The sequence below is a fragment of the Babylonia areolata genome, chromosome 2, assembly GCF_041734735.1.
Source record: "Babylonia areolata isolate BAREFJ2019XMU chromosome 2, ASM4173473v1, whole genome shotgun sequence".
NCBI classification, from domain to species: Eukaryota; Metazoa; Mollusca; class Gastropoda; order Neogastropoda; family Buccinidae; genus Babylonia; species Babylonia areolata.
Window position 1 is genome coordinate 20,398,006 of NC_134877.1, and position 25,297 is coordinate 20,423,302.

Here is a 25,297-nt window from a genome sequence, read left to right on the forward strand (position 1 = left end):
ATCGTGGAAAATGTAAATGCACGTTCAAGAAAGCACCACTGAATGAATGGCGCTCTACACACCGGCTGTGTACATCATCCGTTTGCGAAAATTCGGCATTATCTCACCATGCATGAAGAAGAAGACCGTGCAAGTTCCCAAGCGGCCCTTTACCTTTTGTGAACCCTGTATATATCCTACATCATAGATTAACATGCGAGTTTTCTGTTGAGCCAATAGCAAAGTGAGAGCTGTATCATCAAAGGTTTCTCAACTGCAATGAGAAATCATTTACAGCTTATTCTTTTGTGAAGGACTACGACTCAAACCAGGAGGCAAATTTGCATTGGCTCTTAGTGTTGCAGCCTTGCGGTATAGCTGGCCGTTGGTAGCCATCCCAACACCGACTATCCTAAAACCCTCTTGGCCGATAGAGTGCGGGAGGGGGTAACTTAGGCAAAGACACTCTCCACTACAATCAACTTCCTGCCCAAATGGTCAGGACAGCAGTTGCCTCCTCTGCTGTTCTGATGGTCATAGTCGGACATGACTGACCATCACACATATATCAGACACTAGCGGTGGTGGCTGTGAGCAGCCCTGTTCCCATGGCCGACAGTCCAACTCACCTCTGCCCACGGTGCAGTCAGGTAACACGAACATGGCGTTGGCATCAATCTCCGTGTCATTGTCGTCCTGCATCGTCACCTCCACGCCGAAGTTACGGCGGTGTCGCCGCCAGTCAGACGCCACATTGCGAATGTTGAAGGACAGCCAGGTGTTGGTCACTGGAATGAACTTGGCGTCCAGTAAGCGACGGCGATTCACCACTGCACGTGCAAAATATGACTAGTCAGACGCCAACCACGCTTTACAACTGCACGTGCAAAACATGACTAGTCAGACGCCAAACACGCTTCACAACTGCACGTGCAAAACATGACCAGTCAGACACCAACCACGCCTCACAACTGCACGTGCAAAACATGACCAGTCAGACACCAACCACGCTTCACAACTGCACGTGCAAAACTGGACCAGCTGCAGCGAACAACTGCAAGAATATACACAGGGAACAAGACATGGGACGGTGTCAGGGCACACAACCCTGTGTCTCCTGTTGGCAGACTGTTTCAGGTTCTGTTGAACGCTACTTTTTTTGTTACGTTATGTACAGCCTGTTTGTTAGTGCTTTTCGTCTGACATTTCAAGTGTGGAAAACAGCTGACTGAAACTAGTGAAAGATTCATTCATTCGTCAACACTTGGTCACACACGTCTGCAGACTACCGCACATGTGACAACACTTCGTTAAGATATGCAGCCAAAAAAAAAACCCCCCAAAAAAAAGAAAAGAAAAAAAGGGAGAGACATACAGACAGACAGACAGACAAAAGATAGGTAGAGACAAAGAATAATTGAGCATGGCAGAAAGACAGAGAGAGGGAGACAGGAAAAAAAAGAGTGACAGTGGGATACATATCGAGGCAGAAACAGACAGAGAGAGAGAGAGAGAGAGAGAGAGAGAGAGAGAGAGAGAGAGAGAGAGAGAGAGAGAGATGGCAAGGAGACAATACAATACAAAACATCTTTATTATTCCGACTGGAGATTATTTGTGCATCCAAAGGCTCGTCCCTCACAACACAGTCAATGCATGCATGAACGAACACGACAAATGTTGAATTAAAAAGTAAAGCAGTAAATCACATCAAACTATGTAAAAGTAAAGCAGTAAATCACGTCAAACGGTGTGAAATAAAACAGTAAATCACAGCAGTGTGAAATAAAGCAGTAAATCACATCAAACTATGTAAAGTAAAGAAGTGAATCACACAGCTAACGGTGCAGCAGCACCCCACTGACCTCTGCCCCGGCGCCTGACGGACAGAGGCCTGACGTACTGGTACACCTGCACCAAGAAGCCGTTCACTGTGCGGCACGCTCTGCCCTCGCCCTCTCCCTCCTCCCCCTCGCACTCACACTGCACCTGTCTCACTGCAACAATCATCACCCCGTCGTCGTCATCATCGTCGTTATCATCGCATCAGGCATCAGACACTCCCCTCCCACCCACCCCCCCCCCTTCCCTCCCAACCATTTCTTCAAATTATCATCACCATCGTCATCGCCATCGTTTTCCTAGCAGTCACATTTGCATTGGCCCTTTGGACATCATTGCCGACTCAGATGTCGAACACGTGACACTATCTAACACTATCAATAACGTCACACACCAGTAATAATAATAACAGAAATAAGAATAAAAACGATAATAGTAATAATAATAATAATGATAATAATAATAATAACGAATAATAATCCTGCTAGACGGACTGAGCTCGTCTCACTACAATGACAAGTCTTAGTCATTATCCGTCGCAGACAAGTAACAACAATAATAGCAGCAGCAACAGTCATAGTAATAATAATGATCACAGTGACACTGTTCCTCAGAAGCACGTGGTACTTGTGTCACTGTGTCCTCTGACTATTCAAGGTACTACTCTGGCAAAATGGGCGCCAGGCGTCATTTCCCTCCGGCGTTTTTCCTCCATTAATTAGTTTTGAGTCTGACCTATGAAGGGGAAAGGTATAACAAGAAAGTCACACACACACACACACACACACACACACACACACACACACGCACGCGCATGCACATACGCACGTACGAATACACAAACACACGCGCACGACACGATGTGGGCGAAAATTTGAGAGCAGCAAAAAGGAAAAATTGCTTTTCTTTGGGGCTTTATTTAGCATTATATATATATATATATATATATAAGAGAGAGAGAGAGAGAGAGAGAGAGAGAGTTGTATTATCATCAGTGGTTTCTATATTCAAATGGGAAATCAGCTTCGTCTATCGTGAAGGACTATGACTCTCAAACTAGAAGGCAAAATTGCACTGACTCTAAGAGCTGCAGCTTTGGGGGCGGCTAGCTGGCCTTTGGGAACCATCCCCAACGCCGACTGTCCCAAGAACCCGCTTGGCCGAGAGAGTCGGGATGTAACCTGGGCAAGGCACTCTCCACTACAATCAAATTCTAGCCCAATTAGTCGGGGCAACAGTTGCCTCCTGCTGTTCTGATGGTCACGGTCGAACACGACTGACTATCATACATTATATACAGTCGCAAATAAATTATAGACCACATGATATATTCCTTGGGAACCGCACCCCCCCTACACTCTCAGCGTCTGCTTCCATGTGTCCCACAACGACACTTGGTCACATCGTCACTTGGTCACATCGTCACTTGGTCACATCGTCACTTGGTCACATCGACACTTTGTCACATCGTCACTTGGTCACACTTGGTCACATCGTCACTTGATCACACTTGGTCACATCGTCACTTGGTCACACTTGGTCACATCAACACTTGGTCACATCGACACTTGGTCATATCGTCACTTTGTCACATCGACACTTGGTCACGTCGTCATTTTGTCACATCGACACTTGGTCACATCGACACTTGGTCGTTTGGTCACGTCGTCACTTGGTCACATCTTCACTTGGTCACAACGGCACATGGTCACATCGATACTTGGTCACATCGTCACTTGGTCACAACGGCACATGGTCACATCGATACTTGGTCACATCGTCACTTGGTCACAACGGCACATGGTCACATCGATACTTGGTCACATCGTCACATGGCCACAACGACATGACTCCGACATAATTCAGCACAGCAGCGCACTGTACCTGCATTGGGTTTGAGGAAGAGGTGGAGGGTGGCAGACTGCAGTATGGTCTCGTTGTTGCGGTCCCGCGGGATGGGCACGAACAGTCGCAGTCCCCGGCTGCTCGAGTTCCGCCACAACGTCTCGTTCACCTTGTGGGGCACGTTACCTGGGGAGAGGACCAAACCAGACAGTCACACCTACAGTACTCAACTTTCTTGGTTACAGAGCTGCAGATGTTTTTGTTTGTTTTTTTTGTTTTTTTCCTCAAGGCCTGACTAAGCGCGTTGGGTTACGCTGCTGGTCAGGCATCTGCTTGGCAGATGTGGTGTAGCGTATATGGTTTGTCCGAACGCAGTGACGCCTCCTTGAGCAACTGAAACTGAAACTGAAACAGATCAAAAACCCGCTGTTCTCACTGCGTCATATTTAGAGACCGGTAATTATTTCAAGTTTAGACGGGCGCAATTATAGCATTGGACTTTCAATCTGAGGGTCCCGGGTTCGAATCTCGGTTAACGGCGCCTGGTGGGTAAAAGGATGGGGATTTTTCCGATCTTCCAGGTCAACATATGTGCAGACCTGCTTAATGCCTGAACCTCCTTTCGTGGAAACAAGAACATACCCAGCATGCACAACCCCGAAAACTGAGTATGGCTGCCTACATGGCGGGGTAAAAACGGTCATACACGTAAAAGCCCACTCGTGTACATACGAGTGAACGTGGGAGTTGCAGCTCACGAACGAAGAATAAGGGGAAGAAGAATTTCAAGTTAAAAAAAAAGAAAAAAAGTTTTAACACTGGCCTGTTCTGTTTTGAAGGAACAACCACAAACGAAAGCGCTGTCTCACTGCACTAGATATAGAGACTGGTATCTCAAAACGGTCGGAGATAACTGGGTTCTTACATATTCTGTTTTGAGAGAATAACGACGACAAAAACGTTTCATCGCTCGTGGGCTAATACCGGGCAAGATACTACTACCTACTGGCGACTGTGACTGCTTCAGTGAGGGGATCAAGTATTATTATTCCCTGGAACAACACGAAGGTTGATAAAAAAAAAAGAAAAAAGAAAAAAAAGAATCATTTTGTCTTGAGTCTGCCGCTGCTCGGTGTGTGTGTGTGTGTGTGTGTGTGTGTGTGTGTGTGTGTGTGTGTGTGTGTGTGTGTGTGTGTGTGTGTGTGTGTGTGCTATGTGACTGAGATGTTACTGTAAAGCGCTTTGATAGGTTTGAAAGCGTCATGGAAATATACTATCCTTCTCCTTGTTCTGTTTTTGTATGATCATCATCATGATCATCGTCATTATTATCACCATCACCATCACCGTTATCACCATCGTCATCATCATCATCATCGTATTCATCCTTATCACTATCACCGTCATCATTATCATCATCATCACCAGCATCATCATCATCGTCATTGTCATCATCATCATTATCGCCATCATCATCACTACCACCATCATCATCCCCACCACCACCATCGTCATCATCACCACCATCACATCATCACCACCACCATCGTCATCATCACCACCATCATCACCATCACCACCACCACCAGCATCATCATCACCACCATCATTATCACCACCACCACCGCCGCCATCATCACCACCACCACCATCACCACCACCACCAGCATCATCATCACCACCATCATTATCACCACCACCACCACCACCACCATCACCACACCATCATTATCATCACCACACCATCCATCACCACCACCATCACCATCACCACCACCACCAGCACACCATCATTATCATCACCACCATCATCACCATCACCACCACCATCATCACCACCATCATTATTATCACCACCACCACAACCACCATCACCACCACCACCGCCGCCATCATCACCACCACCACCATCACCACCACCACCAGCATCATCATCACCACCATCATTATCACCACCACCACCACCATCACCATCATCACACCATCATTACCATCACCACCAACACCACCATCACCACCACCACCAGCAGCATGACTCAGAAGGGGGCTCACAGGAAGCGGAGTAGCAGCGCCTCTCTGAGTGGTGGAGTGGGTGGACGAAGTTGGACAGGGCGGGGAACCTGTCCAGGCTCTCCATCACACGGTTCCTGGCCTCGGGGCTGATGGTGACGGTGGGGGGCTGGTCCATGCCCAGGCTCTGCAGGATCTGCAACCTCAGCGACTGCAGCCGCTGGTTCCGCTGCCTGCAGTGGGGGTGGGGGGTGGGGGGTGGGGGACAACAACAACAACACATGTTGTACTGGCTCTCTTCTCATCATAACCCGCCTGTGATTTTTACCCCTCTGTCTATTTTGTTCACACGCACACACGTACGCACGCACGCACATACACACACACACACACACACACACACACGGATGTATTGGTTCTCTTCCGGTCATCACACGCGTGTGTGTGCGTGTCTGTATGGGGGTGCGTACGTGCGTGCGTGAACGTCCATGTGGGGGTGGGGGGGAGAGAGGGGAGGTGGGGGTAAAGGAAATACGTTAACCCTCATTCCTAGTGCTTTGAATGCAAAGTTTCTGATTATCAAATGTTAACTCACTCAGTACGGCCAGTCCTCTCTTCTCCTCTACACAGACCCCTCGGATGTCCAGTGGGTGTCTCAATGATCCAACCTTTAGCTTCCGTCGTCAGAATTGTGGTGTTCTTTGTCAACATTCACCTCTTCAGTGTAAGAGCCTTCCGCTTGTAATGTTTTGATGGTGGCAATAGGGGAGAAACGCTGTTAACGTCGTCTCTTTCGCCGTTCGTATGGAGAGAGTTAACTGTGTAATCGTCGTTATCTATACGTTGTTGTTTTTCCCCTTTCCAGTCACCGTGTGTATGGAAAGATGAACAGGAAAACAAAGTGTTATCAGTCAGTGCCGGAGCAATGTTCTGATCTTTCCCTCTCTCATGCCGACTCATGCTTCTGTTCACATCATTAGCGCACACTGTGCAACTGGTTTGTTTTTTGTTTGTTGTTGATTTTTTTTTTGTTGGGGGGTGGGGGGGTGAGGGCGGGGGGTCATCCCCACTGTTTTTTGGGGTCAATTTGGAGTGTCAGACATAACGGGAAAAGTGGGAGGAGGGTGGGGGGTACGGAGGGGTGGGAGGACGTGCTTGTAAAACCACAAACCCAGTTCCATTCTCACGACAATTAAACCGTCTGGCTGCGTCTTGTGAGTCAGAAGAGTCGGGGGCCAAACCAAAAGCAGATGCCGCACAGCAGCGCAAGTAGAGCGCGAGAGATGCCCCCCCCCCCCCCCCCCAACCCCCAACAAAACAAAACAAACTCATCAACGGCGCGAGTTCCGCTCATCCATCACCGCAACCAGACAGACCTGACAAGAGGAGAGTTTTAGTGGGGAGGGGGGTGGGGGTGGGGGTGGGGGGTGGAGGAGGAACACCCCTGGTTGCTGCACCGCACAGACAGATCCCGAAGTCTGTGGTTGTTGCACTCACTGACTGTGCTCAACCTGTTGGCTCCATCCCATACCCCGTCCCCCCCCCCCACCTCACCTCACCCACCCCACACGACGCTGTCTGACGAACGAGGCCACCTGTGTGTGACTGGAGGTATAGCTACCTGACGGTCGCACCTGTTCGTGGAGGGGGGGGGGGGGGTAGCTCTGCACCCCCTGGTGCTAGCGAGACAGCCACACAACCCTCACTAATCTCCCCGGTGTCGTCTACCTGTGCCGCCTCCAGCCATCACCGTGACTCTGTCTGTTCGACTGCCAAGTCGCGGTGACGGACGTGTCTGGGTCTCTGCGGATGTCCTCCCTGCACCTCCCTAGACCCGCAGCACTCATCTGTGTCAGGTCTTCTGATTGGTTTCACGAAGGGTGAAGAGCGTGCACACTTTGAGGAGACCTCCGACCGTCAGCGCCTGTGGTTACCGTCCTGCCCACCCACCCACCCCATCCCGGAAAAAGGCTGAGAGAATCGCTTCAGGGACCTCGCCTTATTCTCCAGTCTCTAATTGGTACCTACTCACATTATGTACTCTCTGTTTTTCTCTGATTATCTCCGCCGTTTCCACACAGACGCCTGCTGCGTACATCCGCCACCTACCTCCCTCACCACATCTCCCCCCTACCCCCTCTCCCCGACACTGCCAGAACCGATGACCGACTTTTTGCTCTTCTTTCTCTCCCCCAGCCATGTACGTTGCGGGGTGGAGTTGCTCTCGTTACTCACAATCAGCGCCCCCTGTCGGATAATTACCTCCGGGGTAAAACAACAAGCACATCACTCAGGTCGGGTGTGCCTCCCACGTGGTACACGTCTCATCCAGCCACTACAGACACTGGGGGCCACTTACCACACAGCTTAAGCACTGCCGTTTTCTTGTGTTTCTTTTCACATCCATCCCTCAAAGCAAAACAACAAACAGCTAAAGGAAATGACCCCCATACCTTGGAAAAACAAAACAAAAATGAACAAAACAACACATATGAAAAAAACCCAACAAGGCACTACAAAAGAACAGGTGAAGACCATCATCAATGCCAAGCAACAGAAGAAATGGATTCAACAGCATCCACGCCACAAAAGGACAGACCCCTACTACCTGCTGACTAGGCCGTGGGAACAGGTGTCAGTGTTCAGACTCAGGACAGGCCACAACCACCTGAACCACCACCATTTGTACACTGAATTCCGCAATGGTCACTCAGCACGGTGCCCCTGTGGGACTGACAGCCCGAACAACACCACCTGCTGCAGTCCTGCCCCCCCCCCCACACCTCCCCCCTCCATGAGGTGCCCAGGATGACCTGGAAGCTCTACGGCTGTGTGGAGGACCTGCAGCGTACAGCTGCCTTCATCGCGGAGAGTGGAATGTCCATCAAACGAAAGAGAAGAAGAAGACGAAGAGGAAGAAGAAGAGGAGGAGGAAGAAGAAAAACAAGAACAGTTGTAAATGAGAACTCGGACATGACCTACAAGGACACTTTTCGTGTTGGAAACGTCACATGATGAGAATACAACTCAGAGAGAGAGAGAGAGAGAGAGAGAGAGAGAGAGAGAGAGAGAGAGAACAAGAACAAGAACAAGAACTTTAATCTCCGGGCCTCCGGCCCCTAGAAAGAGATCAAAAGTACACAATATGGTGATCACGCAGCGACAGCAAAATGTAAAATACATACTAGCTTAAACCTGTAGAACAAAAGTGATTCTTGTGCATAGAAAATTAATTCTGAATTTCTTCATTGCTGTCAAAGAATTCCTGTCGTATCTTCAGGGCATTAAAATATATAAACGCGTTTACGAATACTGCAAACAGAACCATTCTTCAGCAAGTGAACATACGATTGACGAGAGAGAGAGAGAGAGCGGGGAGAGAGAGAGAGAGAGAGAGAGAGAGAGAGAGAGAGAGAGAGAGAGAGAGAGCAAGGGATAATATAACGAAATAATCATAATTGCACTGAATCTTCAACAGTACATCATAGGACAAAGAGGTGTCATGCCAAGCTCATCGGTGTCAGCAGATTCATAGGGGTGGTGGGGGATGTGGGTGCTATGTTGGGTGGGGGCGGGGGGGAGGGGGTGTGTGTGGAGGGAACGGGGGCGTGGTAGCGGTCTGCACAACGTGGAGGGACGCTCACTCAATCTGGATTCGCGACTCAGCTATTTTTGTCGTCGGCAAGGCGCTTAGTAGGTAGTGTCCTCAGAAGGTTAAATCAGAACAGGCACTACTGAACACCACCGAAGTGACTTTGCAACAACAGTGCAGGGTCTCCTGATGTGTGGCTTCCTGGCGACCTAACATCGATGGTCCCCTGTGAACTGCCGACACAAGAACCGTGACAGACGAGCCCGAGTGTGGATAATGTATTTGTATTTTTTTTTTTTTTATCACAACAGATTTCTCTGTGAGAAATTCGGGCTGCTCTCCCCAGGGAGAGCGCGCCGCTACACTGAGAGCGCCACCCATTTATTTGTATTTTTTCCTGCGTGCAGTTTTATTTGTTTTTCCTAACGAAGTGGATTTTTCTACAGAATTTTGTCAGGAACAACCCTTTTGTTGCCGTGGGTTCTTTTCCGTGCGCTAAGTGCATGCTGCACACGGGACCTCGGTTTATCGTCTCATCCGAATGACTAGCGTCCAGACCACCACTCAAGGTCTAGTGGAGGGAGGAAGAAAATATCGACGGCTGAGCCGTAATTCGAACCAACGCGCTCAGATTCTCTCGCTTCCTACTGATGCGGACGCGTTACCTCTAGGCCATCACTCCATTTAATGTATGGGGTATTCGGACTGCGCGTCGTGGGAGTAATGCCACAGAAACGGCGTAGATGATGGGATAGTATTTCTTCCTCTTCTTCTTCGTTCGCGAGCTGCAACTCCCACGTTCACTCGTGTGTACGGTACACGAGTGGGCTTTTATGTGTATGACCGCTTTACGCCCGCCATGTAGGCAACCATACTCCGTTTTCGGGGGTATGGGATAGAATAAAAAAAAATTTTAAAAGAGGTGTCAAGCTTGACAGACTGAAGATGCTGAGGGTGAGGCAGGTACCGACGTTGTGGAGAACACGGCACACCGGAATTAACGGCACCAGAATGAAAACGTTTAGGACACAACGACTGACGCCTGTGCAGAAACGCAGTCACTTCACACACACACACACACACACACACACACACACTCACTCACACAAACACAACACACACACACACACACACACACACACACACACAATAAAGTGAAAATGTGCAAGAAATCACAGTGACCAGGACACGCAAATAAGACAGTGGGCCGTCCCCAAACGCATTATTTGTTCCACCTAGTCGAGAAATAATGCTTTCTGAGGCCCTCCGATGTGTGTGTGTCGTTGTATTCCATAGCTTCCGTTATTTGTTCCGCAGATGCCTGAATTGTGTATTAAAGACATACGTTTTGCCAAAAAATCTTATCTGTACGACTATGTACATTCTTAGGTTTTACTGAGCTGCTGCACTGATATAAGAATTACAATTGCGTAATTGCACAAACGTATTTACGGCTGTGGCCTATTAAATGTGGACCAAATGAAATGAAAATCCATATCTGCACAAGCGTAATTACGGCCGTGGCCTATGAATGTGGACTTTATAAATGAAAATCCATCATTAAGAAAATATTAGGCTTCCGAATCTGGAAGAAAAAAAATACTCCTGACACGTGCACCGTCACACGCTGCACGCATTCCTAGCCCCCGACCCCCACATCTTGTGTGTGTGTGTGTGTGTGTGTGTGTGTGTGTGTGTGTGTGTGTGTGTGCGTGCGTGTGTGTGTGTGTGTGTGTGTGTGTGTGTGTGTGTGTGTGTGTGTTCTATGAAATGCATTTTGTTTTAATCTAAGCCTTATTTACTTCATAGCTTTTATAATCTGATTCATCTCCTAAGTGTGGTTTTTCATTCATATGAACACACTGGATGTTTTCCATTGTCAGAGCAGCGGTTGTGTTTTTTAAGGCATGTTTATAGTCGATGATGTAAGGCACTTTGAGCGGCATTGGTGCTGGATATCGCGCCATAGAAAAACTATGTATTATTATTATTATCTTCAGTTTGTAAATCAACCCCGTTCTACTTTTAAGGGAAAAAAAAGAAGAATTAACTGTGTCCAAAATACACAGACAGCAACCGGAAACTGTTATCTTAAAAATGGGGTTCCCTACGTTGTGAGCCTCAGGTACAGTTCCCGGCATTGTTCGAAGGGCACAAACCCCAAACCCCACAGCTTCCGCCATTACATCCCAGGTATCAGGTTGTCCCTAGAAAAAGACCTGCAGCAGCAAAGTGTATTGACCCCGACTGGTCCCGTCCCTACCCACCCCAAAACACACACCTCACCCCACCCCACCTACCCCACCGACCTCCTGGGCAGATGAATGGAAAATACACTGAAGCGTCCCTCGGGGATCAGACCCTCCTCAGCGTCTTCCCCCCCCCCCCCCCCCCTTTTCAACTTCCCCCCCACCCCCCACCACCCCCCACCTCGCCTCACCTTGCCTTACCACCCCTTTCACTACTACAACCCTCTTCACCCCAAATCTCAACCTGTACAACGAGAGTAAAGCGGAGAGAGAGAGAGACAGACAGACAGACAGACAGACAGAGACAGTGGACAAATGCAGGAGATCCGTCATTCCTGGAGCAAAATGAACACGAGTGAACCAAGTTAACGCCGCGACAAAGCAACCAGTGGAGTGACGCAAGAGTGATGAGTGAGAAAAGGAACTGAAGAGCTGTTGCTTTTACAAGGGGCACCACCTCTCTGCCTTCACACACACACACACACACACACAGAGAGAGAGAGAGAGAGAGAGAGAGAGCATGCGTGTGTCCTGGTTGTGAATGAAGATTGCAACAGACAAGAGAGGGAAAACTCGGTCAACAATTCTGGGTTACTGAGCTTCCCCCACTTCCTTCCTCTCCACCCCCTACAACCCCGCAATAAACCCCATTTAAAAAAAAAAAGAAAGAAAGAAAAAAAAAGGAGAAGAAATGACAAGAAAAGAAAATCCGACATGTTGGTGAAGAAATTGAATAGACTTGGGACGACAGAGAGAGAGAGAGAGAGAGAGGGGGAGGGGGGGGGGGGGGGGCGAGGGGGAGGGTGGGGAGGGTGGGGGGGCTCGCGGTATGACCTTGTCTGGGAATTTTCCACAGGAGTCGTGGTGGGCGAGGAGGTTAGAAGAGACCAATGGAAGAACGTGTGACGAGACAAACGGAGGAAACCAAACTTGGGGGCGATTTTCGTTCGTTTCTCGCGCGCGCGTTTGTCAGTGTGTTTTGCCGAACTTTCTTTCCCCCCCCCCCCTCCCCACCCCTAATTCCTTATACAGTAAGATTTGGGGAAGTGAAAATCTCTTCGAGACAACAAAGAAACAAAACAAAACAAAAAAAACAAACAAACCCAACTCAAATAACAACCATTGACGCTACCGAGGTCGAAAAACTGCCTCTTCACCCCCCCCCCTCCCTCCAACCCGCACTCCCCCACACATCCACCCCCTCCCGCTCCCCATCCCCATACCCCCACCAGAGCAATAATGAAGGTGAACGTCCCCTTAAAACGTCGGAGGCCTGTGTGGTCGCCAAAGGTGAACGTCTGGCCGCCGGGCCAGCCATCAATGAAAAACCAACATACGCTCGGACACGGTGAGGAATGTGACCTCAAACAGTCACGGTCAATGGCGCCTCTCTCCCCCTCCCACCCTCCCCCGTGTGGCGTGAGCAGGAAGGGTGGGAAAGAGGGGGAACGAGAGGGAGAGAGAGAGAGAGAGAGAGAGAGAGAACAAATTGTGAAAAAACCACGCTTAAGTACGCTCTTGTCTTTGCTGCCTTACATTACATACACAGTGAATCAGTCGTGCTGTCCAAGAATGCCTGTCGTACCTCATTCAACTGTCCATCCGCTGAGCACGCCGACAGTGGTGAACGTTGAGCTCAGACAGACACAGCAACAAAAACGATTCAGAGTCTGTCGACATTTTGTTTCCACGACAAAAATTAGAGGGGCGGAGAAGGTATCGGATACCTTGTTTCTCTCACACGGAGTATTTTAACGTAAACCCCTCTCCACCGAAAATGAATAAATAACAGAAGAAAAATGGTTAAGGTTCAAGAGGGGCTGAACTCGGGACGGTATTCCCAGATCATGGACCCTCCGTCACGTCCACCAATCCCTTCCGCCGCCTCCCGCCAGTTTGCAGTCGTTAGGTATCGTTTTCTCCCCCCCTTTCCCAAGGCTAATTGTCCTTCCTAAATCCCCTAAATGGGAAGGAGGGATGAGAGATCATGACCGTGAATGGGGGGCCGCGGGGAGGTGGGGGGGGGGTGGGGGGGGGGGGGGAGTTGTCGGTTCAAACGGGACTTGGCCGTTTCAAGAATAACCCTAAGAAGACCGAGAGGGGTTATAGTCCTCACAGACACAGTGTGTGGTAGGTCTTTAAAGAGAACGAGCGAATGAACAAGGGAACCTTTTCGTCCAGGGTGATAAAAATTCCTGGGGTGGTATGACTTATGGGCCGCACCCTTTTCCTCCCAACTGCTATATAATCTGTCCTCAACTCGGGATCAGCAGCCTTGCCCCGCCCCAGTATACACCATCCTCACCTTTATGTGCACGGCACAAGTACCGGGTCATCACCACGAAAACCGCTTTTATAGTCCAAACGAATAACTCTTATTTTATTCATTTAGTTGTCGATTTAGTACAGAAAGATGAAAATACATTGTCCGTCTTGCTCTGCAAGCACCATCACCACTCCACTTTCACATACGCTACACCGGCTTCTGAAAGAAACAAAGTTTGCTGCCTCCGCTTTAATTGTGTGACTTTCACCAATGAGCCTGGTTGTTTACTGGCTCATTGCTGACACTGCTCCGTCAAGACAAGACACTGTTCCGTCAGGAGAAGACACTGTTCCGTCAAGAGAAGACACTTTCTTGTTCCGTCAAGAGAAGATACTGTTCCGTCAAGAGAAGATACTGTTCCGTCAAGAGAAGACACTGTTCTTGTTCCGTCAAGAGAAAATACTGTTCCGTCAAGAGAAGACACTGTTCCGTCAAGAGAAGATACTGTTCTTGTTCCGTCAAGAGAAGATACTGCTCCGTCAAGAGAAGATACTGTTCTTGTTCCGTCAAGAGAAGATACTGTTCTTGTTCCGCCAAGAGAAGATACTGTTCCGTCAAGAGAAGATACTGTTCTTGTTCCGTCAAGAGAAGACACTGTTCCGTCAAGAGAAGATACTGTTCTTGTTCCGTCAAGAGAAGATACTGTTCCGTCAAGAGAAGACACTGTTCTTGTTCCGTCAAGAGAAGATACTGTTCCGTCAAGAGAAGACACTGTTCCGTCAAGAGAAGACACTGTTCTTGTTCCGTCAAGAGAAGACACTGTTCCGTCAAGAGAAGACACTGTTCCGTCAAGAGAAGACACTGTTCCGTCAAGAGAAGACACTGTTCCGTCAAGAGAAGACACTGTTCCGTCAAGAGAAGACACTGTTCCGTCAAGAGAAGTTTCTGTTCCGTCAAGAGAAGACACTGTTCCGTCAAGAGAAGACACTGTTCCGTCAAGAGAAGACACTGTTCTTGTTCCGTCAAGAGAAGACACTGTTCCGTCAAGAGAAGACACTGTTCCGTCAAGACAAGATACTGTTCTTGTTCCGTCAAGAGAAGATACTGTTCCGTCAAGAGAAGATTCTGTTCCGTCAAGAGAAGACACTGTTCCGTCAAGAGAAGATACTGTTCCGTCAAGAGAAGACACTGTTCCGTCAAGAGAAGACACTGTTCCGTCAAGAGAAGACACTGTTCTTGTTCCGTCAAGAGAAGACACTGTTCCGTCAAGAGAAGACACTGTTCCGTCAAGAGAAGACACTGTTCTTGTTCCGTCAAGAGAAGACACTGTTCCGTCAAGAGAAGACACTGTTCCGTCAAGAGAAGACACTGTTCCGTCAAGAAGACACTGTTCCGTCAAGAGAAGACACTGTTCCGTCAAGAGAAGATACTGTACTTGTTCCGTCAAGAGAAGATACTGTTCTTGTTCCGTCAAGAGAAGATACTGTTCCGTCAAGAGAAGATACTGTTCCGTCAAGAGAAGACACTGTTCCGTCAAGAGAAGACACTGTTCTTGTTCCGTCAAGAGAAGATACTGTTCCGTCAAGAGAAGACACTGTTCCGTCAAGAGAAGACACTGTTCTTGTTCCGCCAAGAGAAGATACTGTTCCGCCAAGAGAAGATACTGTTCTGTCAAGAGAAGATACTGTTCCGTCAAGAGAAGATACTGTTCTTATTCCGTCAAGAGAAGATACTGTTCCGTCAAGAGAAGATACTGTTCCCTCAAGAGAAGATACTGTTCTTGTTCCGTCAAGAGAAGAGAAGATACTGTTCTTGTTCCGTCAAGAGAAGACACTGTTCCGTCAAGAGAAGATACTGTTCCGTCAAGAGAAGACACTGTTCCGTCAAGAGAAGACACTGTTCTTGTTCCGTCAAGAGAAGACACTGTTCCGTCAAGAGAAGATACTGTTCTTGTTCCGTCAAGAGAAGATACTGTTCCGTCAAGAGAAGACACTGTTCTTGTTCCGTCAAGAGAAGATACTGTTCTTGTTCCGTCAAGAGAAGATACTGTTCCGTCAAGAGAAGACACTGTTTCGTCAAGAGAAGATACTGTTCCGTCAAGAGAAGACACTGTTCCGTCAAGAGAAGACACTGTTCCATCAAGAGAAGATACTGTTCTTGTTCCGTCAAGAGAAGACACTGTTCCGTCAAGAAGACACTGTTCTGTCAAGAGAAGACAATGTTCCGTCAAGAGAAGACACTGTTCCGTCAAGAGAAGATACTGTACTTGTTCCGTCAAGAGAAGATACTGTTCTTGTTCCGTCAAGAGAAGATACTGTTCCGTCAAGAGAAGACACTGTTCCGTCAAGAGAAGATACTGTTCCGTCAAGAGAAGACACTGTTCCGTCAAGACAAGATACTGTTCCGTCAAGAGAAGACACTGTTCCGTCAAGAGAAGACACTGTTCCGTCAAGAGAAGACACTGTTCCGTCAAGAGAAGACACTGTTCCGTCAAGAGAAGATACTGTTCCGTCAAGAGAAGACACTGTTCCGTCAAGAGAAGACACTGTTCCGTCAAGAGAAGATACTGTTCCGTCAAGAGAAGACACTGTTCCGCCAAGAGAAGATACTGTTCCGTCAAGAGAAGACACTGTTCCGTTAAGACTAGATACTGTTCTTGTTCCGTCAAGAGAAGATACTGTTCCGTCAAGAGAAGACACTGTTCTTGTTCCGTCAAGAGAAGATACTGTTCTTGTTCCGTCAAGAGAAGATACTGTTCCGTCAAGACAAGATACTGTTCCGTCAAGAGAAGACACTGTTCCGTCAAGAGAAGACACTGTTCTTGTTCCGTCAAGAGAAGATACTGTTCTTGTTCCGTCAAGAGAAGATACTGTTCCGTCAAGAGAAGATACTGTTCCGTCAAGAGAAGACACTGTTCCGTCAAGAGAAGACACTGTTCCGTCAAGAGAAGACACTGTTCCGTCAAGACACTGCAGATCAAACAGAAGAGATGGCAAAAACTGGGAAAACAGAATTCGCAATGAATGCAGTATGGGAAACTGCTGGGGATGAATTTCGCTGTGTTTTAGTATGTCCTAAAAATAATGTAAATCGAAATAAACTGATACCGCGTAAATATCAACCGCATTTGTCAATGTTCGATATACGCAATTTATTCCGTGCTGGGAAGAAAACACCAGTTAATCTAAGTAAAAAGCATAAATCTTGAAAGGGTGTGTAACTTTTGCTTACATCTGGAACGTGCTTGTCAGTGGGTTGGTTTGACTTTTTATCTTTATTTTTAAATAGATCTTCCAAATCATTATCATCATCATGCATGAATGCATGCATGCATGCGTGTGTGTGTGTGTGTGTGTGTGTGTGTGTGTGTGTGTGTTGAATAGAATAGAATAGAATAGAATAGATTTTATTGTCATGAAACCTGAAGGTTTATAAGACACAATTGCAATGGTAAATGAATGAACGAATGAAAAACACACAATTTATCAATCAGTTAATGCGGTAAATTGCAGCAGCATTCATACACAAATTTTCCTAATCTTGTTTGTATATATTCATCATCTGTTAGCATCACCTGACTGTGTGTGTGTGTGTGTGTGTGTGTTGCTTGTTTCGGTGACAATGCTGGATTGAAGTTGTGTGATTCAATGAGTATGTATTGTTATTGCGTCATCCACACCCCGAAAGTGGGCAAAAGAATTCATTTTCCCGGAATCTTTGATTTGCTTCCTGAACATGCACCATCACACCTGTGACTCCGATCATTTGCTGACGCACTGATCCTAAATCTCGTGATCCAACTAAACACCATGGCTTCCGTTCTCGCTTTGGCTTTGGCTTCCAACTTTGCAGTCGTCTACCACAGGATATCGGACACTGTGTAGTGATCCTTTCAATACCAGTCTCAAAACAGAGACAAAAGAATATATATATTTCGCCGATTTTCACACAACAGGTGATATTGTTGTGCCGTTGTTCATTCCCTTTTCCTTGCACACCTTTGCATATTAAACAAGTCGCACAAGAGTACATTTAGACCAGTGCACACATTCAGTTTGAGACTGAATCATATTCAGCTTCATGCACCACATAATTCTAAATAGCCCCACCCCCCACATACATAGCAATAAATGAATTAGTGGATGATTAAATAAGTGAAGGGAGAACAGTGTGAGGGCAGAACACCAGAAAAGAATGATTAGTTCCATAAAGTACGACTGATACAAAAAAAACACACATACGAATCACATAAAGACCACAGCCACGAACAACGTGACGTCATTGACAAAAACACGTCAGAGGATGTCGGCGGTGGAAGCACCCAATCGGCACTCAGGGCTTCACGGTCAGTCTTTGGCGGGTTCGATCCAGTCAGGACATCACCCCTGCAATCCCCCCCCCCCCCTCCTGTGGAGATGCGGGGAGTCTTTCAGTATAAATAGCATCCCCGCCATCTAGAGATTCTGTGCTGGAAATGTCCTCTTTTCTGTCACTCTCTTTGTTTCTGCCTTTTTTCTTTCCTCACTGTTGTCTCCTTTTTCTGTCTTCCCAGTCCATTCCCCTTTCTTTTTTCAAGAAAGCCATGGCACTTTTTTCCCCTCATTTCCGCAGTCCATGATGTACTGTCTGTGCTGTTTTGCTCTGGAGATTAGGTAGTGAGATGTAAACACTGGGATGGGCACTAGCTGCCCATTCTGCAGTGTTATTTGCCTATATGGCCTTTTTATGTATTTTTGTTTGGCTTTGAAGTATTGCTTTTTTCTCCCTTTTTTTAAAATTTTTTTTTTTACGATTTTTTGTAATCTGGGGATGATAGATTAAGCGGAATGGCTGGCGTCCTCAGCATGGCCTAGTCTTATTTTGCCATAAGGAACTAAATGGTTGGGATACTGTGTTATGAACTCTTTTGTGTGTTTGTCTTTGTGTTTTGGGGTTTTTTTTTTCTTTGTGTGTGTGTGTGGTTTTTGTTGTTGTTTTGTTTTTTCGTTTTTGTGACAGTTTTTGTGTTGACGCGGTTGAGCATTTGTATGGTTTGACAGTCCTGATATGGCCCTGTGCGGTCGGCTGGACTACAAGCAACAAGGACAACAAGAAGAAGAAGATCAAGCACCTCATTCAATTGCACGCGACCTTGGTACCGTCTGCTGGTGTTTGGTGCTGACTGACCGACGGGTGACGACTCCTCTCTACAGGGGACGAGACAGCTACCCAGCGCCTCTGCGGGGAAAGCAACAGAAGCATCGGCCTTGACATTGACTGTGCGCTGCGGAAGCGAGGGGTCACTTCCCAGTCTTCCGGGACCGCGCGCGCGCGCGTATGTGTGTGTGTGTGTGTGTGTGTGTGTGTGTGTGTGTGTGTGCCATGGTGGTGGGGTGGGGTTGGGGAGGATAGGAGGGAGGGGAGGTGGAGGGGAACAAACACTGATCCTCAGTGATGTAGCTTTGGCACTCCTCCACCCCCCCCCCCTTCCCTTCCCCCCTCAAACACACTTGCATCGCGCTCGTACGCACGCAGAGTTTTGTACATTCTATTATTGACGAAACTCATTACATTAACCTTTTTTGACATAAACTTCTGCCGGTGCTCTTTTCTTTCCCATTTAGATCTGTAATTATTCTCATGATTCAAATAACTGCGTTCTCAACCCAATTTTTGTCCATTTATATTCCCGCCTTTCCATTTACACCCCCCCCCCTCCCCAGCCCTACCCCCCCTTTCCCCTACCTTCTCGACCTCCATCCATGATCGCTGCCCTCCGTTCTCCTCGTCATGACAAAAGTTATATTCCTCTTCTTCGCGGGCTGCAACTCCCACGTTCACTCATAATATTTTATGTACACTAGTGGACTTTTACGTGTACGACTGTTTTTACCCCGCCGTGTAGGCAGCCATACTATACTTTCGGGGGGCAAAATAGTTATATAACTGAAACCCTTGATACAGGAGCTTCAGAGATTTTTTTTTTTACCCCGGACGGGACTGTACCTCCACCCCACCCGCTCATACTGAGGGCACGGTTCTTTCTGGTGTGAGAACAAGGACGAGGGAGCTGGGCCAACCACGCTGACTGCTGCACATATGCGTACACTCGTTAACGGACCCTCGGCGGCAAACTCTTACAAAAATCTTCATACACGTGTACGTCCGTTACACGCAATAAAATGTATGGTATGGTATGGTATCACAAGATAAGGTAAATCCTCGTGCATCGATTTCGCGACGGATCAGTCGCGTAATTCTGTCACAAGCGTGCAACAGCTGTGTGTCTTTGAAGAAATGGGATCTTCTTATCCTCTGCTGGTGTTTTGGGATATGGTGTGAGAGTATAAACGAGGGTCAGATATTCAGAACTCCGTATCAATTTTTCTTCTTCTATCCCTCAGAGAATCGTACAGATAGTATAAAAAGTATATTGCCCATTGTCATACAAGAAAATAAGCAATATACTAGAAAGAGACTTTAATAGGTGCTTGAATTCAAGTCTAAAACCTCGTCAGTTCACTCTCTCAGACTTTAGTCCAATTCTGAGTTTAGCTCTCTATTATCAAATTGATTATGGATCAAGTATTGTTCCAATGTCAAGTGCATATGCTTTAGTAACCTGAAAATGAAGCTGCTTTTTTTTTTTTTTTTTTTTACTGTAGCTTGATGAAGCCTTGTGTACACGAAAGTGTGTCTTCACAAGCGACTGAGAACGTTGATGTTTTTGACTTTTTGCATTCATTATCAGTTGTTTCGCTTGTCAGTTTAACGACTTCTCTTTTACGAAGTCCTTTAAGTAATTTCCTGTAATTGTATTAAGGTTTTTTTGTTTGGGTTTTTTTTTTTTTCAGATTTCGCCCTCAATTCACCCTCATTTGCCCAGTTTTCCCCAGTTTCTTCCACCCCTTCTAACCGATAATAGTCAAATGTATTCATAAATACTTTAACAAAATGTCCCCAATCACCGATATGTGTGACGGGACCATAAACAAAATTCCTCCTCCTCTATCCCTCATGCTCCGTTTTCATGGTTCTTTCTTTTTAACATTTAAATTTAAATTTAATCTCATGTTAATATTGATATTAGCATTATTTTACTATATTATGTACTGTTTGTTTATTTGTTTTATTTCATTATTACATTACTTACTGTTTATGCATGTTATTTCAATACAAGTCATAATATGGTTCATCTGCCGTCATGATAAAATTGAAGTGCAACGTTGTGAGCACAGTATAAGCTTTAAGCTTGTTGATGCTCTTTTGTCATTCAATGCATTGTAATCATGTGTATTGTTGAATAATTAAAGTTTATTCAAACCAACATTTCGCTCGTTTCCTTTAACATGAGATGGTATTGTGTAACCATCAATATGCCTTTTCATGACCAAATTCCTTGCACCAGATAGATATGATCAGAATATGATCAGATGATGATTAGATATTGCCTACATGATTGTTTTCTTGATGCCTGTAGAGTCTTGCAACTGTCGTGTTGTGCTTTGTTTTTAAAAACGTCAGGAAACCGTGCAGTTCAAACAGCATATACTGTGAAATATTATTTCCGTATTGTACAACTGTTTGGAGGCGTTAGAACATTACTCTGTAGTACTATTTTGTTATAACTTTATAATTTCATTTGAAGACGTCAGAAAACGGTGCAGTTTAGAATAGCATATTTCGTGAAATGTCACTGCCGTATTATGCAACCGTGTTTGGAGTTGTCAGAACGACGCGGTTCAAAAAGCATATACAGTGGATGGTAGTAATAACTACCGTACTGCACACTGCTGAAACGTGTTTGGTCGTAATGCTGTTCTAGCAACATGAACCGTCATTTGTCAACATATTACCACGCCCTCTGAAGGCCAAAGCCTGTATGAATGACTGGCTCAAAAGAAAGGAGCACAGGGGGCCACACAGGCCACATGAATGAAATATTCTCCCCGTTGCTCCCGCTGTGACGGTGTCAGTGTGTGTGTGGAGAAAGAAACAGTGGGGTGCTGGAGTTGAGGGGCAGGGGGGAAGGGAGGAGAATGGGAAGGAAATGATGGTGGCAGTGTCTGGCAGACAAGTGAAGCGAAGGGTGGGGGTGGGGGTGGGGTAAGAGTGAATGAATGGAAGGGGGTGAAATGGAGCAGAATAGAACATAGAAAACTGGGGGAGAGAGAGAGAGAGAAGGGACCAGGAAGGGTGGGGGTGGGGTAAGAGTGAATGAATGGAAGGGGGTGAAATGGAGCAGAATAGAACATTGAAAACTGGGGAGAGAGAGAGAGAGAGAGAGAGGAGGGAGGGGACCAGGAAGGGTGGGTGGTGCGGAGACGCGCACGTGAAACGCAGACGACTTTTCCATCAGCCCGGCTAGGCGTGACTGGTGTGGCCACGACGTGTGAGGCTTGTGGAGGGTGATGATGCAACCAGGCTTTGCTCGCTTCGTGCCAAGTTCCCAAGACATTTCAGAGGAGAACCAGCCTGATTTCAGCAACAACCAAAAGAAAAAAAACATTCCAGTAGGATCTCTCAGCTTGACACGAAGCCAGACAGACAGACAGACAGACAGATACACACACACAAACCGAGAAAACAATATACTTTATGCAAGAAACACTTCGGGAAATATTGCCAGAGAGGTCCAGAACGACTGATATTTTTCTGTCGTTATTAGTATTCGTAAAGATTTACGCTGCATCCAGTGACATTGTGGTATACAGTCGTCATTAAGGGAGACTAGAAAAAACAACAACCCACATTTGTTAAGACTATTTATGAAATGACAGCAAGCAACATAAAACCTTGATTCAGGTATAAAATACAACTGATTTCAAGTTTAATTGACCTTGACAAAAAAATTAATTTGAAAAAGAAATACAAATGCGCAGAAATCTGGAGGCTTCAATGACCACAAAACACCAACCTTGTGTCAACCTGTCGAACGTTGACAGGGAGCACTGTGAAACTCCTTAGTTCTTATTCTTGTTGCTTATAGTCCAGCCGACCACACAGGGCCATATCAGGACTGTCAAACCATACAAATGCTCAACCGCGTCAACACAAAACTGTCACATTTACACCAAAAAAAATAAAATAAAATAATAATAATAACCCACTAGGACAAACCCACAAAACACAGTTCATGACACGGTATCCCAACCATGTTGCTCTTTATGGCAAAAAAGACTAGGCCATGCTGAGGACGCCAGCCATTCTGCGTAATTTATCATCCCCAGTTTACAAAAAAATAGTTAAAAAAAAAAGGGAGGGGGGGGGGGAACAAACAAACAAAAAACCAATACTTCAAAGCCAAACAAAAAATACATAAAAAGGCCATATAGGCAAATAACACTGCAGAATGGGCAGCTGGTGCCCATCCCAGTGTTTACACCTCACTACCAAATCGCCAGAGCAAAGCAGCACAGATAGTACACCATAGAATGCGGAAAAGAGAGAAAAGTGTCAAGGCTTGCTTGAAAAAAGAAAGGGGGAATGGACTGGGAAGACAGAAAAAGGAGACAACAGTGAAGATTTCAAAAAGGCAGAAACAAAGAGAGTGACAGAAAAAAGGAAATTTCGAGCACTGAATTTCCAGATGGCAGGGATGCTATTTATACTGAAAGACCCCTGGCATCCCCACGGGGGAAAACTCGTTAGTGAATAACAGTGTGTGTGTGTGTGTGTGTGTGTGTGTGTGTGTGTGTGATGGAGGGGGAGGAGAGTACAACTTTTTACACATAAAACCCAAAGGACCTGCTTCACTGATAAATCGTACACTCATCTCTGGTCGACGCGACCAACAAACTGCATCGAAAACAATCTCTTCATGTATCCCGTGTGTGTGTGTGTGTGTGTGTGGAGGGGGAATGGGTGTGGGGGGTACGTGAGTGTGTGTGTGTGTGTGTCTGTGTGTATGCATACGTGCCTACGTGCTTGTGTGCGCGTGAGCATGCCCACATGCGCGCATTTGCACAGAATCAACTAAGGTTTGGCCCGAAGCGGCCGGGCGAAAACAACCCTTCTCCCCCTCCGTCTCCACCCCGCTTTCCCCGAACCACCACCACCATTGCACCAAGCCCTCGAGACAGTTCCTGACCCGACATAACCACAGGCGTTATACCGCGACACGCCCCCCACCCCCCACCCCACCCCCGTCTGGCGCATGTCTAGACTGCTGTGCACATTCCACTTTGGTCGTCTGCTGAAAGATGCACGTGGTTCACGTGTCTTGGGAGCTCTCTCTGTCTGTCTGTCTCTCTCCGAGTCATTTACGATACCCCCCCCCCCGGCCCCCCCCACTCCCAACCCCTCTTCTGCCTGCACTGGACAGGATGGAGAGCGATCGTTCAACAGAGCAATTGTCATCTTTTGTGGCCCATCCAAGCGGCGTGGATGGGTCCCCTGCCTTCTGTCAACTGCCACCCTCCCGTCCTCCCCCCTACCCTCTTACACACACACACACACACCCTCATCAAAACCCTGTCTTTCCAGAGCCAGAAGGGATTCGCCTACCCCCTCCCCCAACCCCCCCACCCCCACCGGGTTCCAGCCACCCTCCGTTCCATTTCAATTCCCAGGCTGGAATCCTCTACCCTTTTGGGGTGGGGGGTGGGGGGTGGGGTCTTTCCGGGTGGTTCATCGCTTTGTTGGTGGAGTGTTTCGGTGACGTCCCCCCCCCCTCCCTCCCCGCCAACCTCTTTCTCTCTCTCCCTCTCCTTGTTTTTGTTGTTGTTTTTGTCTGTCTGTCTGGAGCGGTCGGGGTGCGGTTTTCGGTTTTTGCCTGCTTACACCAACACATCCAACCCTGCTTGCTTGCCGCCGCGCTCCCGGTCTGTCGGCGCGAATAACAAAAACCCTGTGGGGGAAAAACAACGTGTTATGCCGCGGTAAGAAGCGTGCGGAATGAACATGGCGCTGCTGAGAGACTCAGAGAAAAAACAGAGACAGAAGAACATGGAGAGAGACAGAGAGAGAGACAGAGAAAGACAGGGGGACTCAGTTCATTTCATTTTTTTAAGCAGAGCCGACCTCAGAGGTCTTATCAGAGCTTTAAAATCGCGCATTTAAGTTAGAAACAGAACGGTTATAAATTAAACACTCGTTTCCGAAAACCAACAACTAACTGGGTTGTGTAGAATCCCAGTAATAATCCAATGGAATTGGCGCCCTTTATCAAGGAATCTGGAACTGTCGCTAGAGGGTGCACATCGGGTAAAAGGGTCTTCGTTCAGTCCCCAGTACTGAAGATCGTAGAGACAGGTTTGCGATGCTACATGGCTGCAAGTTATTATTCAACACGCTCTCTTTGGAAAGATGGGGAGGGGAAGGGGGGGGGCGGTATACAGTTCGCTTTGTACGCCTGTTGCTTTCACAGAACATGATCTCCCCAAAAGAAGAAAAAAGAAAGCTTTCATGTTTGACTTTCATCTGCACACAACCATAGTGACCTGGCTATGAACTATAGCTTTCTTTGGATTATTTATAACAAAGTTGCATCCCCACAATCAGTCACCCAGAACTCTTCCAAGAACATTTTACATGTT

The 25,297-nt window shown here is 47.0% G+C and overlaps 1 protein-coding gene across 1 annotated transcript in view; it reads right to left on the reverse strand.

Moving 5' to 3' along the window:
- Positions 1-25,297, reverse strand: part of LOC143279343 (uncharacterized) — a 45,574-nt gene that overhangs the window by 9,781 nt on the left and 10,496 nt on the right. The window contains exons 2-5 of the mRNA XM_076583363.1: positions 5,717-5,907; positions 3,704-3,850; positions 1,843-1,974; positions 609-809 (exon numbers count right to left, since the gene is read on the reverse strand). Coding sequence (XP_076439478.1) covers positions 609-809; positions 1,843-1,974; positions 3,704-3,850; positions 5,717-5,907 — 671 coding nt within the window. The remainder of the gene's footprint in view (positions 1-608; positions 810-1,842; positions 1,975-3,703; positions 3,851-5,716; positions 5,908-25,297) is intronic.